At 48.6% G+C, this 23,921-nt stretch overlaps 1 protein-coding gene across 7 annotated transcripts in view; it reads right to left on the bottom strand.

The window, feature by feature from the left end:
• Positions 1-23,921, bottom strand: part of COBL (cordon-bleu WH2 repeat protein) — a 233,230-nt gene that overhangs the window by 13,322 nt on the left and 195,987 nt on the right. For all 7 annotated transcript variants that reach the window (XM_053218692.1, XM_053218694.1, XM_053218698.1 and 4 more), the window contains one exon: positions 12,191-12,500. In XM_053218692.1, coding sequence (XP_053074667.1) covers positions 12,191-12,500 — 310 coding nt within the window. The remainder of the gene's footprint in view (positions 1-12,190; positions 12,501-23,921) is intronic.

The raw sequence follows: 23,921 nt of genomic DNA, 5'->3' as shown, positions 1-23,921 counted from the left end.
TTTCTTTTTTTTTTTTTTTTGAATGCATTTTCTTAACGTGTGTTTTTCTCTTTCATGGAATGTGATGGTTTAAGTACACTTAATTTAAACAGTTGACAAAATACAAGGTACAGAAAAAAATGCAGAGTGATACGTAAAATAGTATTCAAAACTGAAACCAGCACTTTCTAAAATGCTTGCTGTTCATTTTGATGCTTAAAGCCTGGCTAAACAAAATTACATAGGTACTTTTTCTTCAAAGTACTCGTGTTGACTTCAAAGTATGCTCAACCACACCTCTCTATGAGAACAGAATGATATTCGTATGAATTAAAAACTAATTTAAAATAAAAATCCCAGGAATGCTATTTTGTACATGTTACACTAGAAACAAGTCACGGAAGCTGATGAAATGCAGTGGGGCCGAGACCCTCACACCCATTGCTACTGGAAAGCCGTTGGGAACACACATCAAGAAACAAAAACATCGCTGTAACTTTGTAAGAAGTTCGGTTCCCTCGTCTCTGGTAATTTGCCTCAAGGAAACGATCCTACAGCGGGAAAAATGTGAACACAACGTTGGTCGAATTTAGGTGAAGAGTTCCCACATACCCAGCCATCAGGGTTTGCCTAAAGCACCACATGTTGATTTCAAAGGGCGTTGAAATCGGTCACTATGGTGAATCTGGATTCTCTGTGGAAACACAGATCAATGCTCAAGCCAGCACGTTGTGTGAAGAAATCAAGATACATACACAGAATGATTGTGATGATCTAAAAATAGCACATGCCCGCGGCGCCCGGGTGGCTGTTGGTTCAGCCTCCGATTCCTGATTTCGGCTCAGGTCATGATCTCACCGTGTGCGAGCTCCAGTCCTGCGTTGGGCTCTGTGCTGACAGCCTGGAGCCTGCTTGGGATTCTCTCTCTCTGTCTTCTCTCTCTCCCCCTTCCCCACTTGCACTCTTACTCTCTTAAAATAAACAATTAAAAAAATAAAAAAAATAGCACATCCCCACGGGCAAGGGAAGTAAAGTTTAGTCAACCCACCAACCACTGTGACTTGTGGAAATGAATGAATTACAGTGAATATTTTATCCTTTTCTGTCTTGAATTATGCTCATTTGGGTACAAAAAGCAGCTTGAACGATGGGCAATGTTTTAGATGGCTAAATTTAAAATAATCCCTTTGGGCCCTTCTTGACCATGAACGAAAACTCTGTTTGCAAAGTAGATTACATTTTTGTTATATGGTGCACGATACTCATGGTATGTTGTGTTTATGTTTTATTTTACTATCATTGCTTTTTTTTTTTTTTTTCTGAGAGAGAGCATAAGCAGGGGAGGGGGAGGAGGGGGAGAGAGAGAGAGAGACAGAGAGACAGAGAATCCCAAGCAGGCTCCATGCTCAGTGTAGAACCCGATGTGGGGCTCGATCCCAGGACCCTGGGATTGTGGTCTGAGCAGAAATCAGTCGGACGCTCAACCGACTAAGCACCCGGGTGCCCCTACAATTTGATTTTGTTATGAGTGTTTAACAATCCCAGTGAGTAGCTATTACGACCATACCTAGGCGGCCGAGACCAGGCCTGCATGTGAGCTCAATTGTCTTCCTCCCGCCCAGACTGCAGCCTGAACCGCCCCCCAAAAGCCATCGGGAGCCAAGCCCCAAGGTCGCAAGGTGTTCCCCGCCCCTCCGCAGTCCAAGCCCCCTTGCTGAAGTGGGGGGGACCCTGCTCTGAGTCCCATTCCCTCCTACCTGCTTCTGCTCTCCCGAGCCTGCGTCCCCAGCACCACACAGGCGTCCCCCAGATGCTGTCGCTCAGTCCCGGCTCTGCTGACCCAGCCCCATTCCACCTTTGCCCGCCTGGCACCTCACGTAGTCCTCTGACCAGATCCTCCGGTGTGAGCCTGCTTCCTCGGGGCCCCGCCTGCCCATGGGGACCAAGTAGACATGGGACAGGAGCCACCGGCCTGGGAGGAAGAGTCCACCCATGGTCCTTGGCTGCCCTGTTCCCGAGGCTGCTGAACCTCTGGGGTCTCTAGGCAAGGGGAGAGGCGAGGTCTGGAGGCCACTTTGCTCATGCTGCTGGCTCCTTCCGTGATGCAACGCAGGGGGGGTCCCTGTGCTCTGAGCTCCTGGTGAACGGACTATCTGGCAAAAGCCAACACCAATGTCAACGCATCTATTTTGCTTCCCAATGTAAAATTTCGCGAGGAAGAGACGTAGCGATATCCGCTTCTCCTTCCTCCCCCACCCCCCATCTACTGGCCCCCAAAGGGTTAGTCGAGGATGGTAACTACTGCTCTGTCCCTGCAAAAACCAGTTCCAAGGGCCTCCTCCCAGGGTGGGGGGGAAGCCAGCAATCTGGGGGCTTAGCAGGAGAGTTCTAGACCGTGTCCCCGGAGTGGAGAGCCGGCCACAAGTGTCAGCGTCTTTGTAGCTGAAAATAACCGTGCACAGGTATCCCTCTCCTCGGCACCTTCCCGCCCCCCAGTCTTCAGCTGGGTTTCCTGACGGCGGTCTGTTTTGGCTGAAGACCAGGAAAATGAATCACAAGCAGTGCTGACACTTTTACCGGCTTGCACACGCCAAGTACCCATCACCAGCAGCGAGCATGGCTGCAGAGGTTTGCAGGCCACCGCTGCATCAACGCGAGGGACAAAGGGCGGAAGGGTGGGGGGCGAGGGCATCAGGGTGACAGACCCCCTCCCCCACCCAGACCCAGCTCGGCCTCTCCAGCTTCAGGTAAAACGACCAGCAGAGGCGATCAGGTCAGATCAGCCGTCGGAAAAACAGGTTTCGGTTTTTTGCTTTCATTTTAGAGGAGAAACAATAAAAGAGCACGGGCTGATTCTGGGCGATTCGGGCACATGTGAGGCCACGTCTCTTTTCGATGTGGCTAAAAGAGCTTCTGCAAGTAATGTATCCAATGGCAGAATTAAAAAAAAGAAGTCTAAGAGGAAAAAAAATGTCTCTTTCAGGCTGGGATTCAATTTGCTGACAAGCCAACGGACCTGTGCGTTTTCAAACAATTAAACTCCATATGCTAAAGGCAGGAAGCTTGGGGTGCCTGGGTGGCTCAGTTGGTTAAGCGTCCAACTTAGGCTCAGATCATGATCTCACGGTCTGTGAGTTCAAGCCCCGTGTCGGGCTCTGTGCTGACAGCTCGGAGCCTGGAGCCTGCTTCGGATTCTGTGTCTCCCTCTCTCTCTCTGCCCCTTCCCCACTCATGCCGTCTCTCTCTCTCAAAAATTAATAAACATTGAAATAAAAGTCAGGGGTGCCTGGGTGGCTCAGTTGGTTAAGCATCCGACTTCGGCTCAGGTCATGATCTTACAGTTCCTGAGTTCTAGCCCTGTGTTGGGCTCTGTTGACAGCTCAGAGCCTGAAGCCTGCTTCCGATTCTGTGTCTCTCTCTCTCTCTCTGCCCCACCCCTGCTCATGCTCTGTCTCTCTCTCTCACTCTGTCAAAAATAAAGGCAGGAAGCTGGGAAAACACACAGTTGATGACGGGCATGTGTGCTCAACTTCCCACCCCACTGACCAGCGCGCCTAGTGTTGACAAAGCTTCAGACTTCTAGCACCACGGTGTCCCCTGGGAATGGAAGAGGAGCCACGCACGTCACTTAAAATCTCATGGTCAAAAAAAAAAAAATATGATCGTCACATTAAACACCGTGGTAAGGAGACGAAGGGGAGATGAATTACTCTAAGTCCGCTTTTATGACACCCTCGTTAGTATGACTTGATTTAACCCAATACTTAGTCCACACTGTCATCACCACTAGGTACCCTCGCGGAATTGACAGGAAACGCTCCTTTCTTCGCACCAAAGTCGGCGTGTCACCCGCTGGGCAAGAGCTCCTGTTCGCAGCAGCAAAGTGTGGTTCCGAAATAGCTGGAGTGGTTTTTATTTCTTTTTTTAACGTTTATTTGCTTACTTTGATACAAAGCAAGAAAGTGTGAGAACGGGAGGGGCAGAGAGACAGAAGGAGAGAGAGAATCCCAAGCAGGCTCCGTGCTGTCAGCGCAGAACCTGACGTGGGGCTCGAACTCATGAACCGTGAGATCATGACCTGAGCTGAAATGAAGGGTCGGACTGAGCCACCCAGGTACCTCTGCACTGGCTTCTTTTTTAAGTTTTTTTAAATTAAAAAAAAAAAATTAATGTTTGTTTATTTTTGAGAGACAGAGACAGAGCATGAGCGGGGGAGGGGCAGAGAGAGAGGGAGACACAGAATCCGAAGCAGGCTCCAGGATCCGAGCTGTCAGCACAGAGCCCAACGCAGGGCTTGAACCCAAAGACCATGAGATCGTGACCTGAGCCAAAGTCGGACGCTCAACCGACCGAATCACCTAGGTGCCCCCCACTTGGAGTGGCTTTTAAATGCTCCTTTGCAAAAATGTAGTTACAAAGTGTCTGGGTTCTAGGAGGTATTCAGTGTTTCCAAGTGCTCTTGGCGGGGCGGTCATGAAATTCTACGATTCCAGAAGGTGAGAGATGCTTCCAAGAATTCTGGGTGCAGAGCTCCTGTGGTCACAGAGTCCAGGGGCCCCAGGCTGGCACCAGCCAGTGGAAAGGCAGGACCCCACCCCGTCCGTCCCCTCCGCTGCCCCGCACACCCTCAGTCCCGAGACCAGACCAGGCACACGTGCCCTACAGGGCCCGGCAGGGTCTCACTGTTAATGTCCTCATGCCCACCACTGGCTGTTGAGTGAGGCTAGATGGCCCTGGGGACAGCCAGGCAGAGGGCAGGGGATGAGGGGGGACAGGAGCCACGACAGGGAGGCTCCCGTGTCTTGAAGGAGCTGCACCGTGTCTTTTGTGGCTCTAACCTCGCTTTCAGTGTCCTCCCATCACCAAGGGACACGGCCTGAAACCCACATGTCCAAGCTCTCATCTGCTCCACTGCTGAGCTCACGTTCCCCGAAGGAATTTCCAGTCCCACATGTTGATACTCAGATGGATACACCGTCTGAGGACAACAAGACTGCCTTTGGGATTCAAGGGCTTAGAAATAATACAAGTTCGTGGCGCCTGACCAGCTCAGTCAGTTGCGTGTCTCCCGCTCAGGTCATGATCTCACAGTTTGTGAAGGCAAGCCCCACGTGAGCTCAGTGCTATCTATCAGGACAAAACCTGCTTTGGATCCTCTGTCCCCCTCTCTCTGCCCCTTCCCTGCCTGCGCGCGCGCTCTCTCTCTCAAAAATAAATTAAAAAAAATAATAATAATACAAGTTCCATTGCGATGTCCCCAGGTGGGTAGGAGGCAGAGTTCTCTCTGTTCTTCCCCTTTATCTATGTACAAATATGCATATGTACACATACATATGTACGCATATCTACCACACATATACACACGTAGTTTCTTCCCAAAGATGCTATCTGGCTTAACGAGGCAGATGATCAGAGCCTGACCCAGGGTGCAAGCGTTCCCCAACAAACCAAATTTCTTTTTTTCCTCAGGCAGCTGCAAACAATAACTTCGACAGCAACAATAAGAATACCAGCTGTCAGTTTTTGAAGGCTGCAAATATGTCAGGTGCCATTCTTACTTTTTCTTTTTTTAAGAATATTTATTTTTGAGAGAGAGCGAGCATGAAGGGGCAGAGAGAGAGAGACAGAGAATTCCAAGCAGGCTCTGCACTGTCAGTGTGGAGCCTGATGTGGGGCTCGAACTCACGGACTGCGAGATCGTGACCGGAGCCGAAACCAGGAGTCAGAGGCTTAACCGACCGAGCCCTGCCCAGGGCGCCCCTGCATGTACTAAAGAAATTGACGTGACAGCCAGTCACTGCCCCCAGGGGACAGACGTGACCTCAGGCAGTCTGACCCTGGAAGGTGTTCCTTAAGTGTTAGGAATGTTGCCTCAGGCCACGTACAAAGGGAAGATGCCTCTGGGAGAAGCTGTTCAAGCAAATGTAGGTCCCCCAAGGTGTGACATTCCCAGGGGTCCCCCAAATAAGGAGCGATCGTCATTTGTGTATGTGTTGATCCTATGCTCCTGGGCTGGTTTCTTCCTCGAGGAACCTGTTTATCAGCTGCACTGAGTTTAGAGGAAACTGCTAGGAGCGCGAGGTCCACGTTTGCAATGAAAGACGGTAACGGGGTCCAACCGGGCCTTGGACGGCCATGCAAGAAACACATCCTTTCTCACCGGCAGAAACTAGGTGTGAGAATTGTGCAGAGCAGAGCCAGGAGGCTGGCCGGACCCAGGGACCGGCAGCAGCCACGGAGAACAGGGGCACCGTGTCCTCGTAGGCCCACATTTCAGGGCCACAGGACGAGAAGTGCTGACGGCTGAGTGCCAACCGGCACCAGGCCTGGGGTTGCCCTGCCCGGGCTCCCCTGGGGACTCAGGATGTCGGAAAACATCGTGCTGTTCCTTAGTGTTTCCCTCGATCGCTGTTGAACGTGGGTGTTCCGTTCCCGTCTGTCCAGGTGGCCAAGCTCAAGGTGGCTCGGTCAACAGCGGTGGGTGCCGTCCTCACATGACTGCAGCTTGACCCTGGGCTGCCCATCCCCCAGCCGAGGTTCCCGTCTCGCCAAACTTGGCCACGGCCTGCTCTGGACCCCTGGAATCAGCCGCTGCACCCTGGCTCCCCGGGCTCTGCAGACTTGGCCTCTGACCCTGTGCCTGTGACCTCCACCCCCGGTCCAGCCCCACCCCATCTTTCCCCCTCCAGCCTTCCGTGCCTTTTTGCGGCTCAGGCTCTCAGCCCCGGGGGCTGCAGACAGGACCACAGAGCGCGGCCTCTGGAATGCACCGCGTCCATCCAGAGAGATGAATTCTGTCCGCGTCCACAGGACTGAAGTGAGTATTTGTAAGTGCTTTCACTGTGACCGCGTGGGCGGTGGAAGGCACAGATCAGCATTTAAAAGACGGGGTATTTTTCTCAGAGCGCTATTCTAGGGACATTGGGATGCGGAACAGAGAGGGGGCATTTAAACCGGTTGCTCTCCTCCAGAATTTGTAACAGACTTTCATGGTTCACGAAGGGGAGGCTAGAAGGACTACCTGCATTTATCTGTGCGGAGGTATTTCTCCAGGGCTGTATCTCACAGGAAACACCCAAGGGACTACACGGACCTTCCCAAGCCGGAAAAATCAGCCAGCACAGAAGGAAGGGCCAAGGCCAGTGCACGTCGGGGAACCGGCCCCACCCGGCACGCACATGTTTAGTTTGGCTTGGCATGTCTGACTGGGTTGCCAACATTGAAAAGTTTGGAGACCTCACAGAAAAAGCTACATTTCTGGGGGCCCCTGGGGGGCTCAGTCGGTCAAGCGTCTGACTCTTGGTTTTGGCTCAGGTCATGATCTCACGGTTCATGGGTTCGAGCCTCATGTCGGGCTCTGTGCTGACAGTGTGGGGGGCCTGCTTGGGATTCTCTCTCTCTCCTTCTCTGGCTGCCCCTCCCCTGCTTGTGCTCGGTCTGTCTCTCTCTCTCAAAAATAAATAAATGAACATGAAAAAAAGTCTTTTAAACATCTAGATTTCTGGCTTCTCTTCAAAGGCCGGCCACCCTGGGTCTGTGACCCCTCCAGGTAAGTTTGGAAGGAGGGTGCAAGGCTACTTTCCTGAGAGAGAACTGAGCTTTCTGGGCTGTTCTCTGTGGCCGCCCTCACCCTCATTATCTGTCTGGCCCCTGCAACTCTGGGCCTTTGAGTTTGCAACCCCAGTTTCACACCCCTGGGTGCTGCTTGCTTCTCAGTAACCCTGAACTTTACGGGAAAGCATACGTTTGGAAAGAAATATGGGACCGCCGTCTCGGGGTTGGCCTCATCTGTCAGAGGAGAGAATTCCTGTCAAACAAACTTTTTAAGGGGTTCCCAGACCCAGCACCAATGTGCCTCAGGCACAGGGGCAGAGGCAGCTCTCTGTCCAAAGACTCAACTGCCTTCTGACACTATGGACCCACAGACACTCTCCGACCCCACAGGCGGAAGGGCTCAGTCGCACCAGGCTGCTCTCCACCCCCACCCTTTAAAAAAAAATTTTTTTTTAACATTTATTCATTTTTGAGAAAAAGAGACAGAGCATGAGCAGGGGAGGGGCAGAGAGAGAGGGAGACACAGAACCCGAAGCAGGCTGCAGGCTCCAGGCTCCGAGCTGTCAGCACAGAACCCGATGTGGGGCTCGAACTCACGGACTATGAGATCATGACCGGAGCTGAAGTCTGACGCCCACCCAGGCGCCCCTCCCCACTCCCACCCTTGAGAGACACCAGCCTCCAGCTCAGACCCATGGCTACAGACTGGGGGCTCTGATGCCCTCCTCCATAGGTTCAATCAACTTGCCAGGATGAGTCACAGAACTCAGAGAAACACCTAGGTTGGCCCGTTTATTAACGGATATAAGAAAGGATGTGAATCAGTAGCCGGAAGAAGAGAGGCATAAGGAGAAATACGATTTGGGGGCACAGAAATCCCACCCTTCCCCAGGCGCCACTCCCCCCAACCTGTTCCCATCCCCTTCTACCTGTTCCCGTTCACCAAATCTGGAAGTTTTCCAACACCCTCCTTTTGATAGTTTATGGAGGCTGCATTGCATAGTCATGATTGACTGAGTCACTAGCCAATGGCTGACCTTGCCTGCAGCCCCTCTCCTCCCCCCCCCCCCCCCCCCCCCCCCGTAAGGTCAGGGAGTGACTTTAGTCAGTTAGTTGCCCCCACTGGCACCCTGCATGCCCCAACCCCGCCCCGCCCCAGGGATGCTTTCCAAAAGGCACCATTAACATAACAAAAGACCTCTCTACTACTCTCCACACTTAAGAAATCCCAAGGGCTTTGGGAGCTGTAAGCCAGCAACTGTGGGTGTAGACCAAATATCGAGGAGAAATAGGACCAAACAGACATTTCCTCTGAATCACAGTAATGCACTAACGATGGTCATTCCATGAGAAGTCCTGGGGCAGAGAGGGGATCCCACGTCTGCGGCAGATAATGGAACAGCACAGACAGAGCTGAGGGGCTCAGAGGCTATTTGCATCCTTAGGACACTGCTGGGCTGCTGGAAGCCCAGAGAAGAAAAGTGACCTGCCAGGAAAATTCACGGAGCCCCGTTTCCTGAACTAACCGTAGTGACTTTGACAATGCAACCACTTGAGAGCAAGGGAACGTGTACTGTGCCACGCACACTGGGCATTTACAGGCTCAGGACACCTCTGAGTGGGAGGAGACACTATCTCCGCAAAGTCGCACGGACTCTCGAAGGCCAGGCAACTCATCAGTGCTGGGGGCTCCCATGTGGGTCTGTCAGAGCCCCCTCCCTCCCCACCGCCTACTCTCAAATTCCATGGCACCCCACAGATAAGGGCAGAAAAATATCCCCTACTCCCTGCTGGGAGAAAGCATCAGGTTCCAAAGACTCCATGATTATCCCTGGCTGTGGCCAGGGGCAATGTTAACTCTCCCATTTGGACAGAAAGCAGCAATGCTTTGCATCAGGGGTCGATGCCAGCAAAGCAAAGGAGGGTTAACAACAGCATCCCTAGGGGCCAGAAGGAAAAATGTCTGATGAACTTCAGATGTAGAGCTCAGGGAACGCAATCTCCGTGCACACTCACAGAACACACCTGAGGATTACTGTAGAAAGAGATTTTTTTGAACGTTAAATGGACTAAGAAGGAAACACCATAATTGTTCTCTGCTCTCACAGATGCACACAGCACAGGCTAACGTGCCTTGTGTGCAGGGGGGGCGGGGGAAGGTGAGGGGGAAGAACAAGCAAGGGCCGCATTCTAGTTTTCTGGCCAGTGAAATACGCACTTGGCCTTGGAATTGTCCTTAAGTCTGACGAGCTACACGTTAAAATTATTAGAGAGTGTAATTAACAAATGGGAAAAGGCTCGTGATACGTCCTTGGGCAAAAAATGTATCAAAATAAATTATTATTGACAATTACATTAACCAGATAAAGATCTGCGTGTTCGCATGGACTGGGCTGGACCAAAATGTGGCAAACACAAAGGCATTCGTTTCTTTTGGGGGTCGGTTTACGGGCTGACGTTCTTGGTCTCATTCTTGTTAATATTTCCATAACATCGTTTGTGTGGACTGGCTCTTAAAATTATCTAAAGGGTGAAAAAAACTGATGGGCCTTTCTGGGCAGGACTGAAGAGAATTAACCTGCCTTTCTGGGCAAGACTGAAGAAAACAAAGACAGTGGGTGCTGGGGTGGGGGGAGGGACATGGCAGGACCAAAAATCCAGCTACGAAAGGAACGGAACGCAGGGGGCAGGTGGTATACAAGGAAACCAGGGTAGAGCGAGGAGTCAGGGGAAAAAATAGATTTCCTCCTTCACATCACACCCGAAAATAAACCCAGGTTGTTGAGAAGCCCAGATACGAGAAAGCAACACTAAACTTTCATGAGAAATTCAGCTCATCTTTAGTCCTTCAGGGTGTGGGAAGGGGCTCTCAAATATGCAGAGGAATTTCCGCGTTCAGGGAAAAGGGGAGAAATCTGACATTATTAAAATTAAAAAGCAATTTTTATGCAACGAAGGAACACAGTTACATGCAAACCACGGTCTTGAAGACTCTCCGTGGGTAGTCAAGAACTGATTCACAGATTAAGAAGAAATGGATGAACGTTCAATTTTTTTTAACTTATTTATTTTTTTAAATGTTTACTTATCTTGGGAGAGAGAGTGAACAGGGCAGGGGCAGAGAGAGAGGGAGAGAGAGAATCCCAAGCAGACTCCACACTGTCAGCGCAGAGCCCGACCTGGAGCTTGCACTCACGAGGCATGAGATCATGGCCTGAGCTGAAACCAAGATGCTTAACTGACTAAGCCACCCAGGCGCCCCTGAATTTTTTTTTTTTAAAGTAACATCCCAGTTTTTTTTTTTTAAAGAACAGTCTATGAAAAGACAATTCCTACACTAATGCACACATCACAAGATGCTCATTCTTACTGATCAGAGAATTGTAAATTAAAAAACACGTGAAATGCCATTTGAACCCGTAGGACTGGCGAACATACGAGGTCTGCTGATGGCATGGGCCAATGCTGGTGAGGAGTGCCAGGCCATTAGAGACCACTGGAGGGTGTGTAAGCCAATCACGGTGGAGAACAATTGGCCAATAGTCCATGGTTGAAGATGACTTTTCTGAATGTCTAGTAACTTCTCTTCTAGAAAGCTCTCTACATGTAAACAGGAACATATGTATACCTGCCTCACTGTTTCCAGTGGGTGGAAAACCAGAATGACCTCAGTGCCCATTAGTTAAGTTTAAAAGAAAAATAAGGGGTCCCCAGGTGGTTCAATAGGTCGAGGTGTGACTCCTGATTTTGGTTCAGGTCATGGGATCGAGCCCCGTGTCAGGCTCCAGGCCCCCCACACCTCACTCGTGAGCTCTCTTTCCTTCTCTAACATAAAAAAACAATTTTTTTTTAATTAAAAAAAAGGAAAATAAATGAACTAATAAGACATGTATCCTCATGGATCAATCTTTAAAACTTGATGGAAAAAAGGGCACTGAGGGGCGCCTGGGTGGCTCAGTCGGTTAAGCGGCTGACTTCGACTCAGGTCATGATCTTGCGGTCCATGAGTTCAAGCCCCGCGTCGGGCTCTGTGCTGACAGCTCAGAGCCTGGAGCCTGCTTCAGATTCTCTGTCTCCCTCTCTCTGACCCTCCCCCGTTCATGCTCTGTCTCTCTCTGTCTCAAAAATAAATAAACGTTAAAAAAAAAAAATTTAAAAAAAAAGAAAAGAAAAAAGGGCACTGAGATTATGGTCCCATTTATATAAAAGGAAAAACAAACTAGCCCATGTTAGGTATTACAGTAAGACCTTGGTCTGCAAGCATAATTTATTCCCAGAACATGCTTGTCATCCAAAGCACTCGTACATCAAGGCGCATTTCAAGAACCATTGGCTCAGGCGTGACCACATTGGGCGTCACGTCCAACTTGTGTTGCAAGGCATCGCTCGTTCATCCAGTCAAAATTGACTAGAAATATTTGCTTGTCGTGTGGAACCCTCGCAGAACGAGTTACTCGCAAGCCAAGGTTTTACCGTACTTCTAAACCCCCGCGTGTCTAGAAAGAGCGTGAACACACGGCTGTGGATCGCACCCCCAAATCAGGGAGTGGCAGCTGCGGAGGGCACCCGGCATGCATTTGTCGGGTCACCACGACCCGCAGACCTTCCTCCTCGAGTCCAGGATGGGCCCTCCCTCTCCAGCTGTCCCATGACTCACCTCGAGTGCCGTCGCCCAGAGCTGTTCCTCTCCCGCGTGGGGCTCTTCCGGGGACCCAGTTCCGGGGTCCCAGCCAGGTCCTGGTCGCTGCCGTCTTCCTGGTCCGTGGCCCACTTATCTTTGGATTTCACGCTGTCGTGCTGGGAATCCAGGGACACGATGTCTGACGGGGAGCTCACCACTCCTGAGTCTTCGGTTGTGTCCTCGGAGGCAAAACAGCTGCCGACAGACACGGTCTCCTCGGCCTCAGATGGCACCGGTGGGGCCCCGTCCGTGCCACGGGGACTGCCGGGCCCCAGGGGCAGGCTCACTGGACAAAACACGGCAAGGACACGTCAGCCGGCACGTCTCCACACGGCCGAGCGCACGTGAACACCAACCCGCCTGACTCTCCTGGACGGTGGAATTCAGGGGGCTGGGAGCATAGGAAGACCCGATCGGGCCTCACAGCTTCCTCCAGAAGCGCCTTATGACTCGGAGGGAGCCGGGTGCCGGTAGGTGATCGAGAGCAAAACTTGCCCTCAAACGTCAGCACGTTCCGGATCAGCCTTTTGGCTTTTTACCCGCGTGTGTGACTGCGGGCAGACGCGTTTAAAAATTCCGACAAATGACACAGCGTTTGCCATGCTTTCCAGCCTGACCCTTGCTTCCGCTGAAGTTGTTCTGAAGTGAGTTCTTCCCCCAAGACCATCGTTTCCAGACATAAACAAAATGAGAAGTAAATAATACTGTGTGGGAGCTTCTGACAAACGTTCCACAGGAACATTCAGAATCCGCCCTACAGGGTCAAACTTCATGCCTCGTCGGCTTCTGGCTCCCCCTTCATTTTTATCTAATTTGTTTCCTCCCCTTCGTTTTTTTTACATGCGAGCAGGGAGCTCTGTTCCAAACAAGAGGGGATCCTGGAAGATTACCTCCAAGACCAATGAGAAGGAACCAGAATGCAAATGGCTCTGGTTGGGGTTCTCTTGTTCCTGAGCACTAAGTGAGATTTACTGCAGCAGGAAGAATGAGAGGCAGAGATTTGCAACGATCAGAGCGAGGGTTACACTGAAATAGTAATGACGGGGAACACTGTAGCCATTTGGCACAACATCCAAGCAAGCCCTTCAGAGATACATTAAGTATGGAAGTACAGCGAGCCTCCGGGTTCCCTAAGGTCACCGAACGCTCCATGCCTGCAGGACAGGAGGACTCCACCCTGGACCAGCTACACACCAGACGTGTTTACTTCGAATTTAATGTAGAAACCGATTTTAAACCTCAAGACATCCGATCTCAGCCCTGTTCCCGGCGGTCCAGGAAGCAAGGACCGCGCTGTGCTGCCGTTTCCGGCTGTCTTGTTGTAAAACCGTTTCTCCAATACATCGTTGCTGGATTGCTACAGTGAATTAAGGCCATAGGGGTGCCCTGGGCTCACTGCACGTGATCACGACCTGGAGTCCCGCGACGGCCTCACAGGGACATGCTTTTAACCGGACAGCAGACTTAGCAACATAGAATTAATGAACCCAAAAGAGCGCCAAGGAGAGCGTTCCTCGAGGGGCTGGCTTGAGATCCCGAACAATGAAATAAACAAAAGAACAAAATTACATATAAAAAACAAAACAAAACAAAACAAAACAAAAAAAACACAGACATTTCACAACAGAGCTCGAAAGGAAAGACCAGAGCACAAAGGAGGAATTGTTTAGAGGCACAAATGCGCGAGGCGATGTGTCCGAACCGCACGCAGCGAGCGCTGTTAACAATACCCGCCTTCTTTCAGTGTTTTTCCTCTGTGCCATCTGCTAATGTCAACTCGAGGTGTGTCTGCACAGGTGGAGTGGGGCTGGCTGGTCGGAGGGAGGTGTCAGCATGCAGCAGGGTCCCAAACAGGTGGCTCGGTCCAGTCCCGGTCCCCCTCTTCCCACCCCAGGGGTCACTCAAGTGTGAAGTAATCCCAAAGAAGCCTCCGGGACCGCCTGCGGCTAGGGGGTCCTCCTGGCACACTCGTGTCCTGGACACTTGGAATACATCCCTGGCGGACGGGGGACGCCAAGCCCTCCCCATCCCCTTTCTCTCCAGTTATGCGATCCAGAATGCTGGCCTGGGCTTGCTTTACACCCTACAGACGTTTGGGAGCAAAAAAAGCAAGTAGAAAGTCACTGCTCTAAATTGAGCCAACTGCAAACCTAAGTCGACAAGGTGTGAGGAGTCTATATTCGGCGTGTATGTGTGAAACCATTTTAACAATATACGGTAAAGACTGCCATTTCCGGAGCTCCCCTCCTGCCCGGGCAAGTCCCTTCTAATGGATCACCTTCCCAGGGCCGGAGTAACTGCATCCTTGAACCCACCAGACAGGTGTTCGGTGAGGGTCCACCCATGCGCCGCCCCCGGGGTTCAGGGAGCAGGTAAGGGCGGCCACACTGTCAGGAGGGTGGTCACCCAGGCACGGGAGGAACAAGTGCGTAAAGGCCCAGGGAGAAGGGAACCACCTCAGGGGACTGGCCAAGGAGAGATCAGCAAACAACTTCCTGAAACATTCCTGGGGGAGCCATCAAAGCCGGCCCCGATCTGGAGATAGGAAGGAACATTCCTGTGAGGCTCCAATCTGGCTCGGTGTGGTTTTCATGTCTGTGTGCAGTCAACCCCGTCGGTCTGAGAATCTTCGCTTAGAATCGGACATCACCACCTCCCTCGCCCTGCCCCAGCTTTGAGTCTCCTCTGGGCTGGTTCCTACTGTTAGCCCTGTGAGCTGTAAGATGTTTTGACCATTTCTGAGTAAGATAATGGTGCAGGAGAATTTTTTTTTTTCCTTTATCAATTCTAAACAGAAGCCCAAAACATAGAAGAAAAGCTTGGAGCAGCTTTGGCTGTTATTTATGGGGCCGTCTAGATCCTTCTGTGCGCCCCTCACCTCCCTCACTTAGCCCCTGATTCCATGAAGCCAGTGGTCCTGGGGACCCCAACTTGAAATCCAGGGACAGCCCAAGAAGGGCTGGGTTAAGAGCCCGAATCCCACATCCAGGTCCAAGTTCTACTCTAAACTCGGAGCAGCCTTTTCCCCTTTCTGTAAAATAAGCATGTGGGTTCTGAGGAGCTCTAAAATCCCTTCTAGGTACAGAGTACTACTGTTCTCTGAAATTCCAAATTTAAATGTAAGATGCAAACGTTCTTTGGACAGTTGACTAGTGACTAGGAATTGTAAAAGGGATGCGTCATTGTCTACGTCCTTTCTGCTGCCTTCCATCGGCCCTAAAAGTATAGCTCGTGATTTTTGAGCTAATAAATTTGCTGGCAAGTCTGCTCTTCTCTCAAGGCGTGAACAACCTTTTTGACCTAAAAAGTTACCACTGCAAGATTTTTGCAAATGTGAAAACCACACTTAATTTGTCTTTAGCAGAAGCCTAATATAAATTCTTGATTAAATTCTCTTCCAAATGAATGGCCATAGAGCCTGAGTAAGGAATACTAACCCCTTCACTGTCCTCCACCTAAATCTTATAATCCTGTGGTTCAAATGCCCTTCTGTCTCAATGAGAGCTTCCAGAAATTTCTCTAGCTAAGGTATAAAGAAGAAAATGCTAACTTACGGCTTCCAGTTCCTCAAGGTGAACACCATCATGTTCCATTCAGTACCCACGTCATTGAGTTTTTCATTTACAAAGTCACCAAAAAAATTTCAAACACTAAACATAAGGATCTTCCAAGGACTCTTGTAACGGATTCAGTTTTGAGTGATTTTATTGAATGTAAGTGCAAGGTCTTGTACCCTAAATCGTGCTCCCTTGCTAGTCATGAGTAAGGGAGATTCCCCAAGGGTCACTTTCACCACATTGATGTGGACCAGAGACAATGTCTCACAGAAAGGATCTTTTTCCCCCTCTCACTGATGCCTATGATTTCCGCACACTATTGATAGCCAATAACCGATGCTCATCTTTCATCCCGACTACTTTGGTTTAATTCCCTATGTTCTAAGAACTGAGAAAAAAGGGAAGAAACAGGGGAGATACTGGAAAAGTGCTCTTGAATCAGTAGTGCAAACTGACACGTGTTTGCCGATAGTTTCTGTCATATACATCCGCAAATAATTTTGAACCACCATGTCCCCCTAAACATTTTTCACTGACACGCGAAAATTTCCATCTTGAGTTGATGGGTTGCACCAGATGTAATTTCTACTGTACTGTAAATAGCAATACTTTAAAAAGAGTTGTATCATTTTTCAATGTAATCATGGGCCCCTCAAAGGTACTGCACGATGCAGGTAACAGTACAGCCAGTTCACGATAGAGGATCATTACACACACACACACACACACACACACACACACACACACACACAATTTTCTTCAAGAAGGCAGGATAATGAAGACTTTGAAAGCACTAATGGGTCTAAAATAGATTCTCTGGAATCTGAATTCTCTTAAAAGTCAATGATGTAATCAATGCATACTTCTCCAGAGCCTGAGACATACGTTTAATCCTAGAATCCTAATACACCCAGGAAAATGGGCAGGGAAAATTTCAATTTCCACCACTGAAAGGCAGGACTGGATTCCAGTCACTGTTCTATTAAGACATATATAGACAACAGCTGCTGTTTTTGTCTGTCCAGCACCGTCCCCCTCCCTGTTAGTGCTAAATGAATTCCTGCTTCCTGTGGCCAACCTATTTCTCAACATCTGGGTGAGTCTAACAACTGCCCCTAACTACCCTGGGCCCTGGGGGATGGGCATGAGAGGAACCAAAATCTGGCCAATTTAAACCGTGCACACAATGGTAGACCAAAGGAGGGCACGTGTGCTCAGCTGGACAAATCAAGGCCTGCCTCTGGACCTTCCCACCAGAGCTCCTGGGGAAGCTGGTCTCACTGGCCTGCAGTCAATGGAATGGCAGAGTCTTGGATAAATAGCCATTTGGACGAGCACATGGAGAGAACTTGTTCAGGGATGGGGGAAAACACAGTCTTAAGACAGTAATTGGGTACCTGGACTCCGCCATGACCATAATGAGGATTCATCTCTTAAAATTCCCAGTCATGTGAGCCAAAAAACTCCCACAAAAACCCACTTCCCTTAACCAGTTCAAGACATGTTTCTTTCTTTTGGAACTAAGGACTCCTATCTAATCAATAGGTAAACTATCCTCATATTTTCATCAGTATACCTATAATATGTATTAAATATGAATGCCATAATGTCAAAATATTTATTATAAATATTAGATATGTTCATATGTTTATTAATGTTAACTAGAAATACAAAAAATATATAATTATGATTAATGATTTAATGTTATATAATTATGGTTATGATTCAACATAATCTATGTTAAATATTATACACTAAATATATAAAATAAATTATGATGTAAGATTATTAGTATATACATATAAAATGCAAATTAAAAATATATAACTATTTTACATTATGTTTCTATTATAGGAACTTTTATGAAATGCAACAGTTGTATTATCACACCCTTCCCTTTTCTAGATTTATTTTCCATTATTTGGATTATATATTTGAGTAGTTGTATTGTCAGAACAATCTAATTTGGATCCAGTTACTCTCCAAGCCCTCTTGTGTCTGAAGATTGTCTTCATCTAGTCCATATCCTTGACAATCAGTATGGCTAAATCCAAGCAAGATTCAGATCACAATCCTTTTTCAAGATTCTATTCTTGGTTCCTTCTTTCCTGGCATCCTGCCTCACACATGAGAATCTGTATGCTAACATGGTTCTTTCCAACTCTATATAATCTTATCTCTTGAAGCTGGCAAGAGTTTCCTCTTTATCTGTGAATATCAAAAATTTCACCAAAATTTGTCTGTGTATTTAATTTCCAATAGGTTTTGGATGTCCTTTTATTCATTTATTTTTCAGTAATTCCCTGCTCTTGTTTTATGTATGTGATAATCCATTACAATTCTCTGAGGCAAACACAAAAAATATTTAAAGTTCTATTTTGTTTCCTAAATAAACCCTACTTCCTTTGGGGTTAGTTCCTCTGATCAGTTCATTGTTCCTCTTTCATGCATTAAGAAGAAAAAAAGATTGTTTAGTGATTCTTGACTATTTTCATGTGTTTAAATGAGGGTGTCAATAATGATAAGAAGTGGATTTCTTTCATACATGGGAATAGCACGGTTTCCTTAGGATACAACAGAAAGCCCTATGACAGATTGGACTAAGGGGAGATCCACGGGGCAGAGAGGGAAGTCACCTTCTCAAAAGGACTCCATTGGGATGAGGTATCTCGTTTCTCCAAGCAGCCATAATGGTTGACCATCCTTCAATTAAGCTCAGTCATCTTAAAACTAAAGTTTCATTGTGCCGTCATGTGCCTGTTTCAGCAAATAGCTACACAGGATTCTTTATGCTGATGTCTGGCTATGAGAGTCACCTAAAACATTAGACCATTGGCTAATTACTACCAGATAGTATAGTCCAACATTGATGTTTGGAAATCATATAATGGTAGTTGGGTGTAGCCATTCTGCAATGTTGTAATGGATACTATTTAGCTGCCTCCAATTTAATCCAACACCCTCTGCAGCGTGGTTATCATGACTCCTCTTTTGCAAATTATAAAAGAAGCCCCAGCCAACAAATTATTTCATCTATCCCTGAGGGTATGTGTTGCAGAAACTTACTCTGCCAGGCCCATTAAAGTAGCAAGTCCATTCAAAATCACACAAAATCACGTGTTAGGCAAGAGTCAAATTAGGGGTCTTTCGCCACATAATGAATTTCACTGAGAATACCTACATTTAAGCTTTTCTAAGTGACAAGATTTTCTTCCATGTTCTATGGAAAAAATCTTGATTCTATTTGTCCAGGGACTTCAGTATATTCTAAAAGACTTTTGAGAAAAAAGCTCGGGCTGTTGGTACATATATATTTCTGGGTCCTCAGTCTGAAAAAGCATGTACTTTATACTGTCAAGCCAAAGCTGATGCTTTGCTTTTCGTCATCAAAATAGAAACCCTGTCTCCAGGTAGTCTAGAGTATTCAAGCCCATGAATTGTATTTAATCAACACCTCAGAAAATCTGATGTTCAGGGACTTGCCAAGTTGCCAAGGGACTCAATTTCGAATTGACTATGAGTCAGGTCTGGCACGAAGCAAAGGTGAGTCACGTGCCATTTTGGATAGGCAATCTAAGAAAAATACCATCCGTTTCCTCCGCTAATTTCTCCCACGTTCCATCCCTTATCACTAGACCCTACAGAACAAAATGTGTGATCTACTTTGGCTTAGCTTTCCAAAAAGCTCTGTTCAGCCACTGCTCCTGATCCAAAGTTGGCATCAAAGTGACCCAATGAAGAATATTTTTGCAGTACTATAGAGAGCTGTTGTTAGCACCCACGATAGTACTCAGTGTCTTTTGTAAGAGTAACCATTTTAGTTTGTCCTGAAATTCAGATCATCCTTTCTCCCTCTTTTGATTAAATGAACGTGTGCCCTTTGACTCCGTGTTCTCCCTTATCTTCCTTTGGTTGTAGCAAAATGTGGAAGTTGGTGGGCACAGACCATATTGTCACTGCAATAAAACATTCCAGGAGGTGTTTTTAAGAAAAGCTAAACAGAAAAAGAAAACTTTTTCCTTTTTTTTGTCCCTTTCTGTAATGCGTGTCAGATTACAATGTTCTTTCTTGGTCAGTCTGTCCTTCCGTATCCTTATTGATGGTTTCTGAAGTTTTACCACCTGTAACACCTACCAAGCATATGAATGCTCCTGGCTGATGGGTGTAAGGATATCTTTTTTCCTTCGCACCGTGGTGCTCTCACGCCTAGGGAGACCTGAGGAACCCCAGCGACATGCCTTCGTTGCACTGGTAGCTGGCTGGGTTCACTAAGATGCTAAGGTTTTTCAGTGGAATTGAGGCTCCTGCTAACATTTCTTCCCCACTCTGGACTGTCCTCCCTGCAAAGAGTGACTTTCTGAATTTTTCCCCTGGCATCTCCCTGTGCTGAAGGCCACTTCCTTCCACCCCTCCGATTCGTGGACAGGGTCTCTCTCTTGAGGGTCTGTGCGCAGGTGGCCCAGTGTGGTCTGTGGGCTCCAGGGCAGGACCGTGGGAACAGAGCCCAGGCCCTCTCAGCTGTCCTTGCTTTTCTATTCTGTGCCTTCGTTCTCATTTTCAGGCCAACACGATTTCATTTACTCTCTTGCAAGAGCAGCTATACATTTAAAATGGTCACTACATGGGGCGCCTGGACGGCTCCGTTGGTTAAGCATCCGACTCTTGATTTCATCTCAGGTCATGATCTCAGGGTTTGTGGGATCGAGCCCCGAGTCAGGCTCTGTGCTGACATCGAGGAGCCTATTTGGGATTCTCTCTCTGCCTCTTTCTCTGCCCCTCCCCTTCTCTCTCTCTCTCTCTCTCTCTCTCTCTCTCTCTCTCTCTCAAGAAACATTAAAAAAAAGTGATCACTACGTAAGATCTAGCATTTTGAGATGCTCTGTAGCAGAAAGGGGTTTCTGACCCACCATACTGCTTGCTGGCAACGTAAGGAATCTCAACTTACTTTAACGTAGAATGGGTTTCCCACCCATGCTTCTTGTCCCAGCTGTGTCGCCAGGTTATCCAAGCGCAAAACATTTCCTCCCTTCAGGGCAGACAACTCAGGCATGGTGGGGAGAACAGCCACAGGCAGCCGGAGAAGCCGGAAGGGCACCCTTGCAGAGTCGGATCGAGGAAGCTTCCACCAGGAGAAGCAACTGAATATCCGACCGCAGGGCTGACCACCACCTGTGTTTCCATCGGATGCGTTTCCTCCCTCGAGTTCTCAGAAGAGGACTTCTCTTTCTTCTTCAAAGTCTTCCTCCCTCCGGGGTTCCTCAGGTCCCCCCTCCTCCACGCCCTTGGAGATCTGCAGCTGTCCCCGCTCCGATGTCTCCCCCTGGCCTTGCAATGCCCATAGCATCGTCGCTGAAGCCCTGGCACTGTGTCTCCCCAGCTTGGAGGTACCCTCTCCAGGAATGCAGGCAAGAGTCCTCTCTCTGAGGCCGCAGTGAAGACGCCACAAGACGGCACATGTAAAGGGGTCAGCGGGGCACAGAGTCAAGGCTCAGTAGTGGCAGCCGTGATTACCATTAGTAGGTGCTGGACCTCACTGGGCTGTTGGCCGCCAAGCATCCAAATCCCCTGGAAACTATGGTTCTTGTGGTTGGCTTGCACCGGAGTCCACTGGAGGGCTTGTTAGAATAGATTGCAGAGCGACCCTTCCATGCAAGATTCTGATTCAGAGGGTCTCAGGTGTCCCCCGCCTCAACCTGCACCTGCTCACATGTTCCAAGTGATGCTGAGGCTCCTGGTCCAGGTCTACACTTGGGGAGCTTTCTCCAGCTCCTCTAGGGTCCCTGGCCAGCTTGTGCTTCTCCCCTCGCTAAGCTGCAGCTGAGAACAGTCCATACCTAAGCCAGGTGGCTTCCTCCCTCTGCCTCCTAAAACCTCTTCACTGCTGTGTTTCAAAGGCACTGGAGGTAATGAATGGACCTGCTAAAAAACTCCTGGTCAATCCGTGATCTCAAGATGCAGGGGCATTTTTCTCCACAGAAGGCTCTCCATGAAGTGAAAAGTGACATCTTCTTCAAAACGGAAGGGGGTGCCTGGGTGGCTCAGCTGGTTAAGTGTCCAACGCTTGGATTTCAGCTCAGGTCATGATCTCACAGCTCACGGGATTAAGTCCCACGTCAGGCTCCGGGCTGACAGTGCAGAGCCTGCTTGGGATTCTTTCTCCTTCTCTCTCTGCCCCTTCCCCTGCTCATGCTCTCTCTCTCTCCTTTCTTTCTCAAAATAAATGAATAAACTTTTTAAAAGAAACCAGCAGGATGGAATAAACTTTCAGGAATTACGTTACAGCGTTTTCAGAAGACTTACAAACACAAAACACATCCCAAGTGGTTGTAGAATACGCCCACGACACAAAAAAGAAGAAATCACACTGGGGAAGGGTGTGGACTTGGTGGGAGAAGGAAAGGTGAGAGGGGCTGTGGCTCCTGGAGTCTTGATTTGGGGCAGGCGGTACCGAACAGGCAGAGTGGAAGGAAAATGGGGTCCTGAACCGCCTAGAAATATGATGCCAGACAGAGAAGCAAGACTCTGAAGTCATATGTGTCACAAAGGCTGTCACAGACCTTGTGAGAGTCACCTTGACAAGGTACCTGGGAAAGAAGCCTCACCAGCGACAGAGTGAAAGCACAGGTCCCCAAGGATCGCATCTCACATTTCTGCATCACTACCTGTGGCCCATGTCAGCTCCGTCGCTTGCTTAGCTGGCCAATTTGGTTATTTCTACCTTACCAATTATTTGTATAAATTGTCTGATGTTTGGGACTGACTGAATGGGACAGACAGTAAAAAACATGGCTTACTCACATGGTTACCTGGGTCTGGACTAGTGCAGAAAACCACATTTTTCATATTGAGAAGACACACTAGCAAGGAATATCAAGGTAATTTCCCTACAATAATTTTCAGAAATCATAACATGCTAACATGCCATCAAAAGGCAATACAGGAAAGTTAAATGACTCTTAACCATGCTTGTATGTTGTGTTTTACACACACACACACACACACACGGCAAAACCACCACCTAAAGGCCACTCGAATACAGTAGAGAGTGGTTAGTATAAAAATAATGAGCAGTAACACTGCCCTCTTTCCCTAGAGGCCCCCTCCCCAGAGTCCAGCCCGTCTTGGGGATGCGCATCTGCTTATAACGATGACACGATCATCATTGGTGCCTGTCATTTTAGGAAACTTGCATACAACTGTTTTCATCCTTGGCCGAAGTTAACAGACCACACAGCCAGGAAATCAGACATTTCACACACAAACCACCTGTCTCACTCACAATTATGGTGGCCCCCAATAACTTGGCTTTATGCCAGAAAGCACTCATCACAGCAGAACCTACTGGTACCCAAAAGAACCTCCCCGCAGATGCCAGGCTCCAGCCTCAGTTGTCAGGATCTGCTGCAAGGATTCCAAGCTGGATGTCATCCCCGTGGGAAGGGAGGGACCCATCTCATCCTCCAGCCCGCTTATGCTTAGAGATAGTCTCCCCACAACTGCACCTTACCAGACTTTTTCTACTGGGATTCTTTTGAGTTTTAAAATAAAAGTTTTGTTTTTTCCCCTGGGGTATAGAAAGGGAGACTCCAACATTTGGAAAGAGAATAGCCACTCATCCCCAAGATGACTTCACAGTTGGTCACTTTTTCTTGTAGTCTTTGTTTCTTAAGACTTTCTTTTTGATAAATCTCTAACAAAATGCCTTAAATGTGTGAAGAAAAGCAGATATGTCACCCTATTGATGTACTTCCTTTACACTCAACTGATTGAACAAGCTACTTCTCTCCTATGCCTTTTATATCTGTTCAAACAATTATGGTACTGATTCAACTGTGGCCTTGAGCAAATCCAGGTGACAGGGAAGGGTCTGGAGGCAAACATACCTGGGGAGCACTGCAGGCCACGAGCCTTTGCAGACACCCATCTGTGCCCAGCCTGAGGAGTTCAGCAGCAAAGAGACAGTGTCTTCTGGCCCAACGGCGTCTCTGTCCATCTGGCGGGGCTCAGCTTCGCCTCCCCTTTGGGATGGTTGGTGTTCCAGGCTGGGACTGCATGGAGACCCCAGGCTCCTATTCCAGTCCGGGCTTCACTCCTGCCTCCAGCATTCACTGTTCTCAGTGGATCACCCCTCACAGCAGCTGGCGGATGGG

Source organism: Acinonyx jubatus, chromosome A2 (assembly GCF_027475565.1).
Source record: "Acinonyx jubatus isolate Ajub_Pintada_27869175 chromosome A2, VMU_Ajub_asm_v1.0, whole genome shotgun sequence".
NCBI classification, from domain to species: domain Eukaryota; kingdom Metazoa; phylum Chordata; class Mammalia; order Carnivora; family Felidae; genus Acinonyx; species Acinonyx jubatus.
The sequence above is the reverse complement of the archived record's forward strand: the minus strand, read 5'-3'. Positions and strand labels throughout refer to the sequence as shown.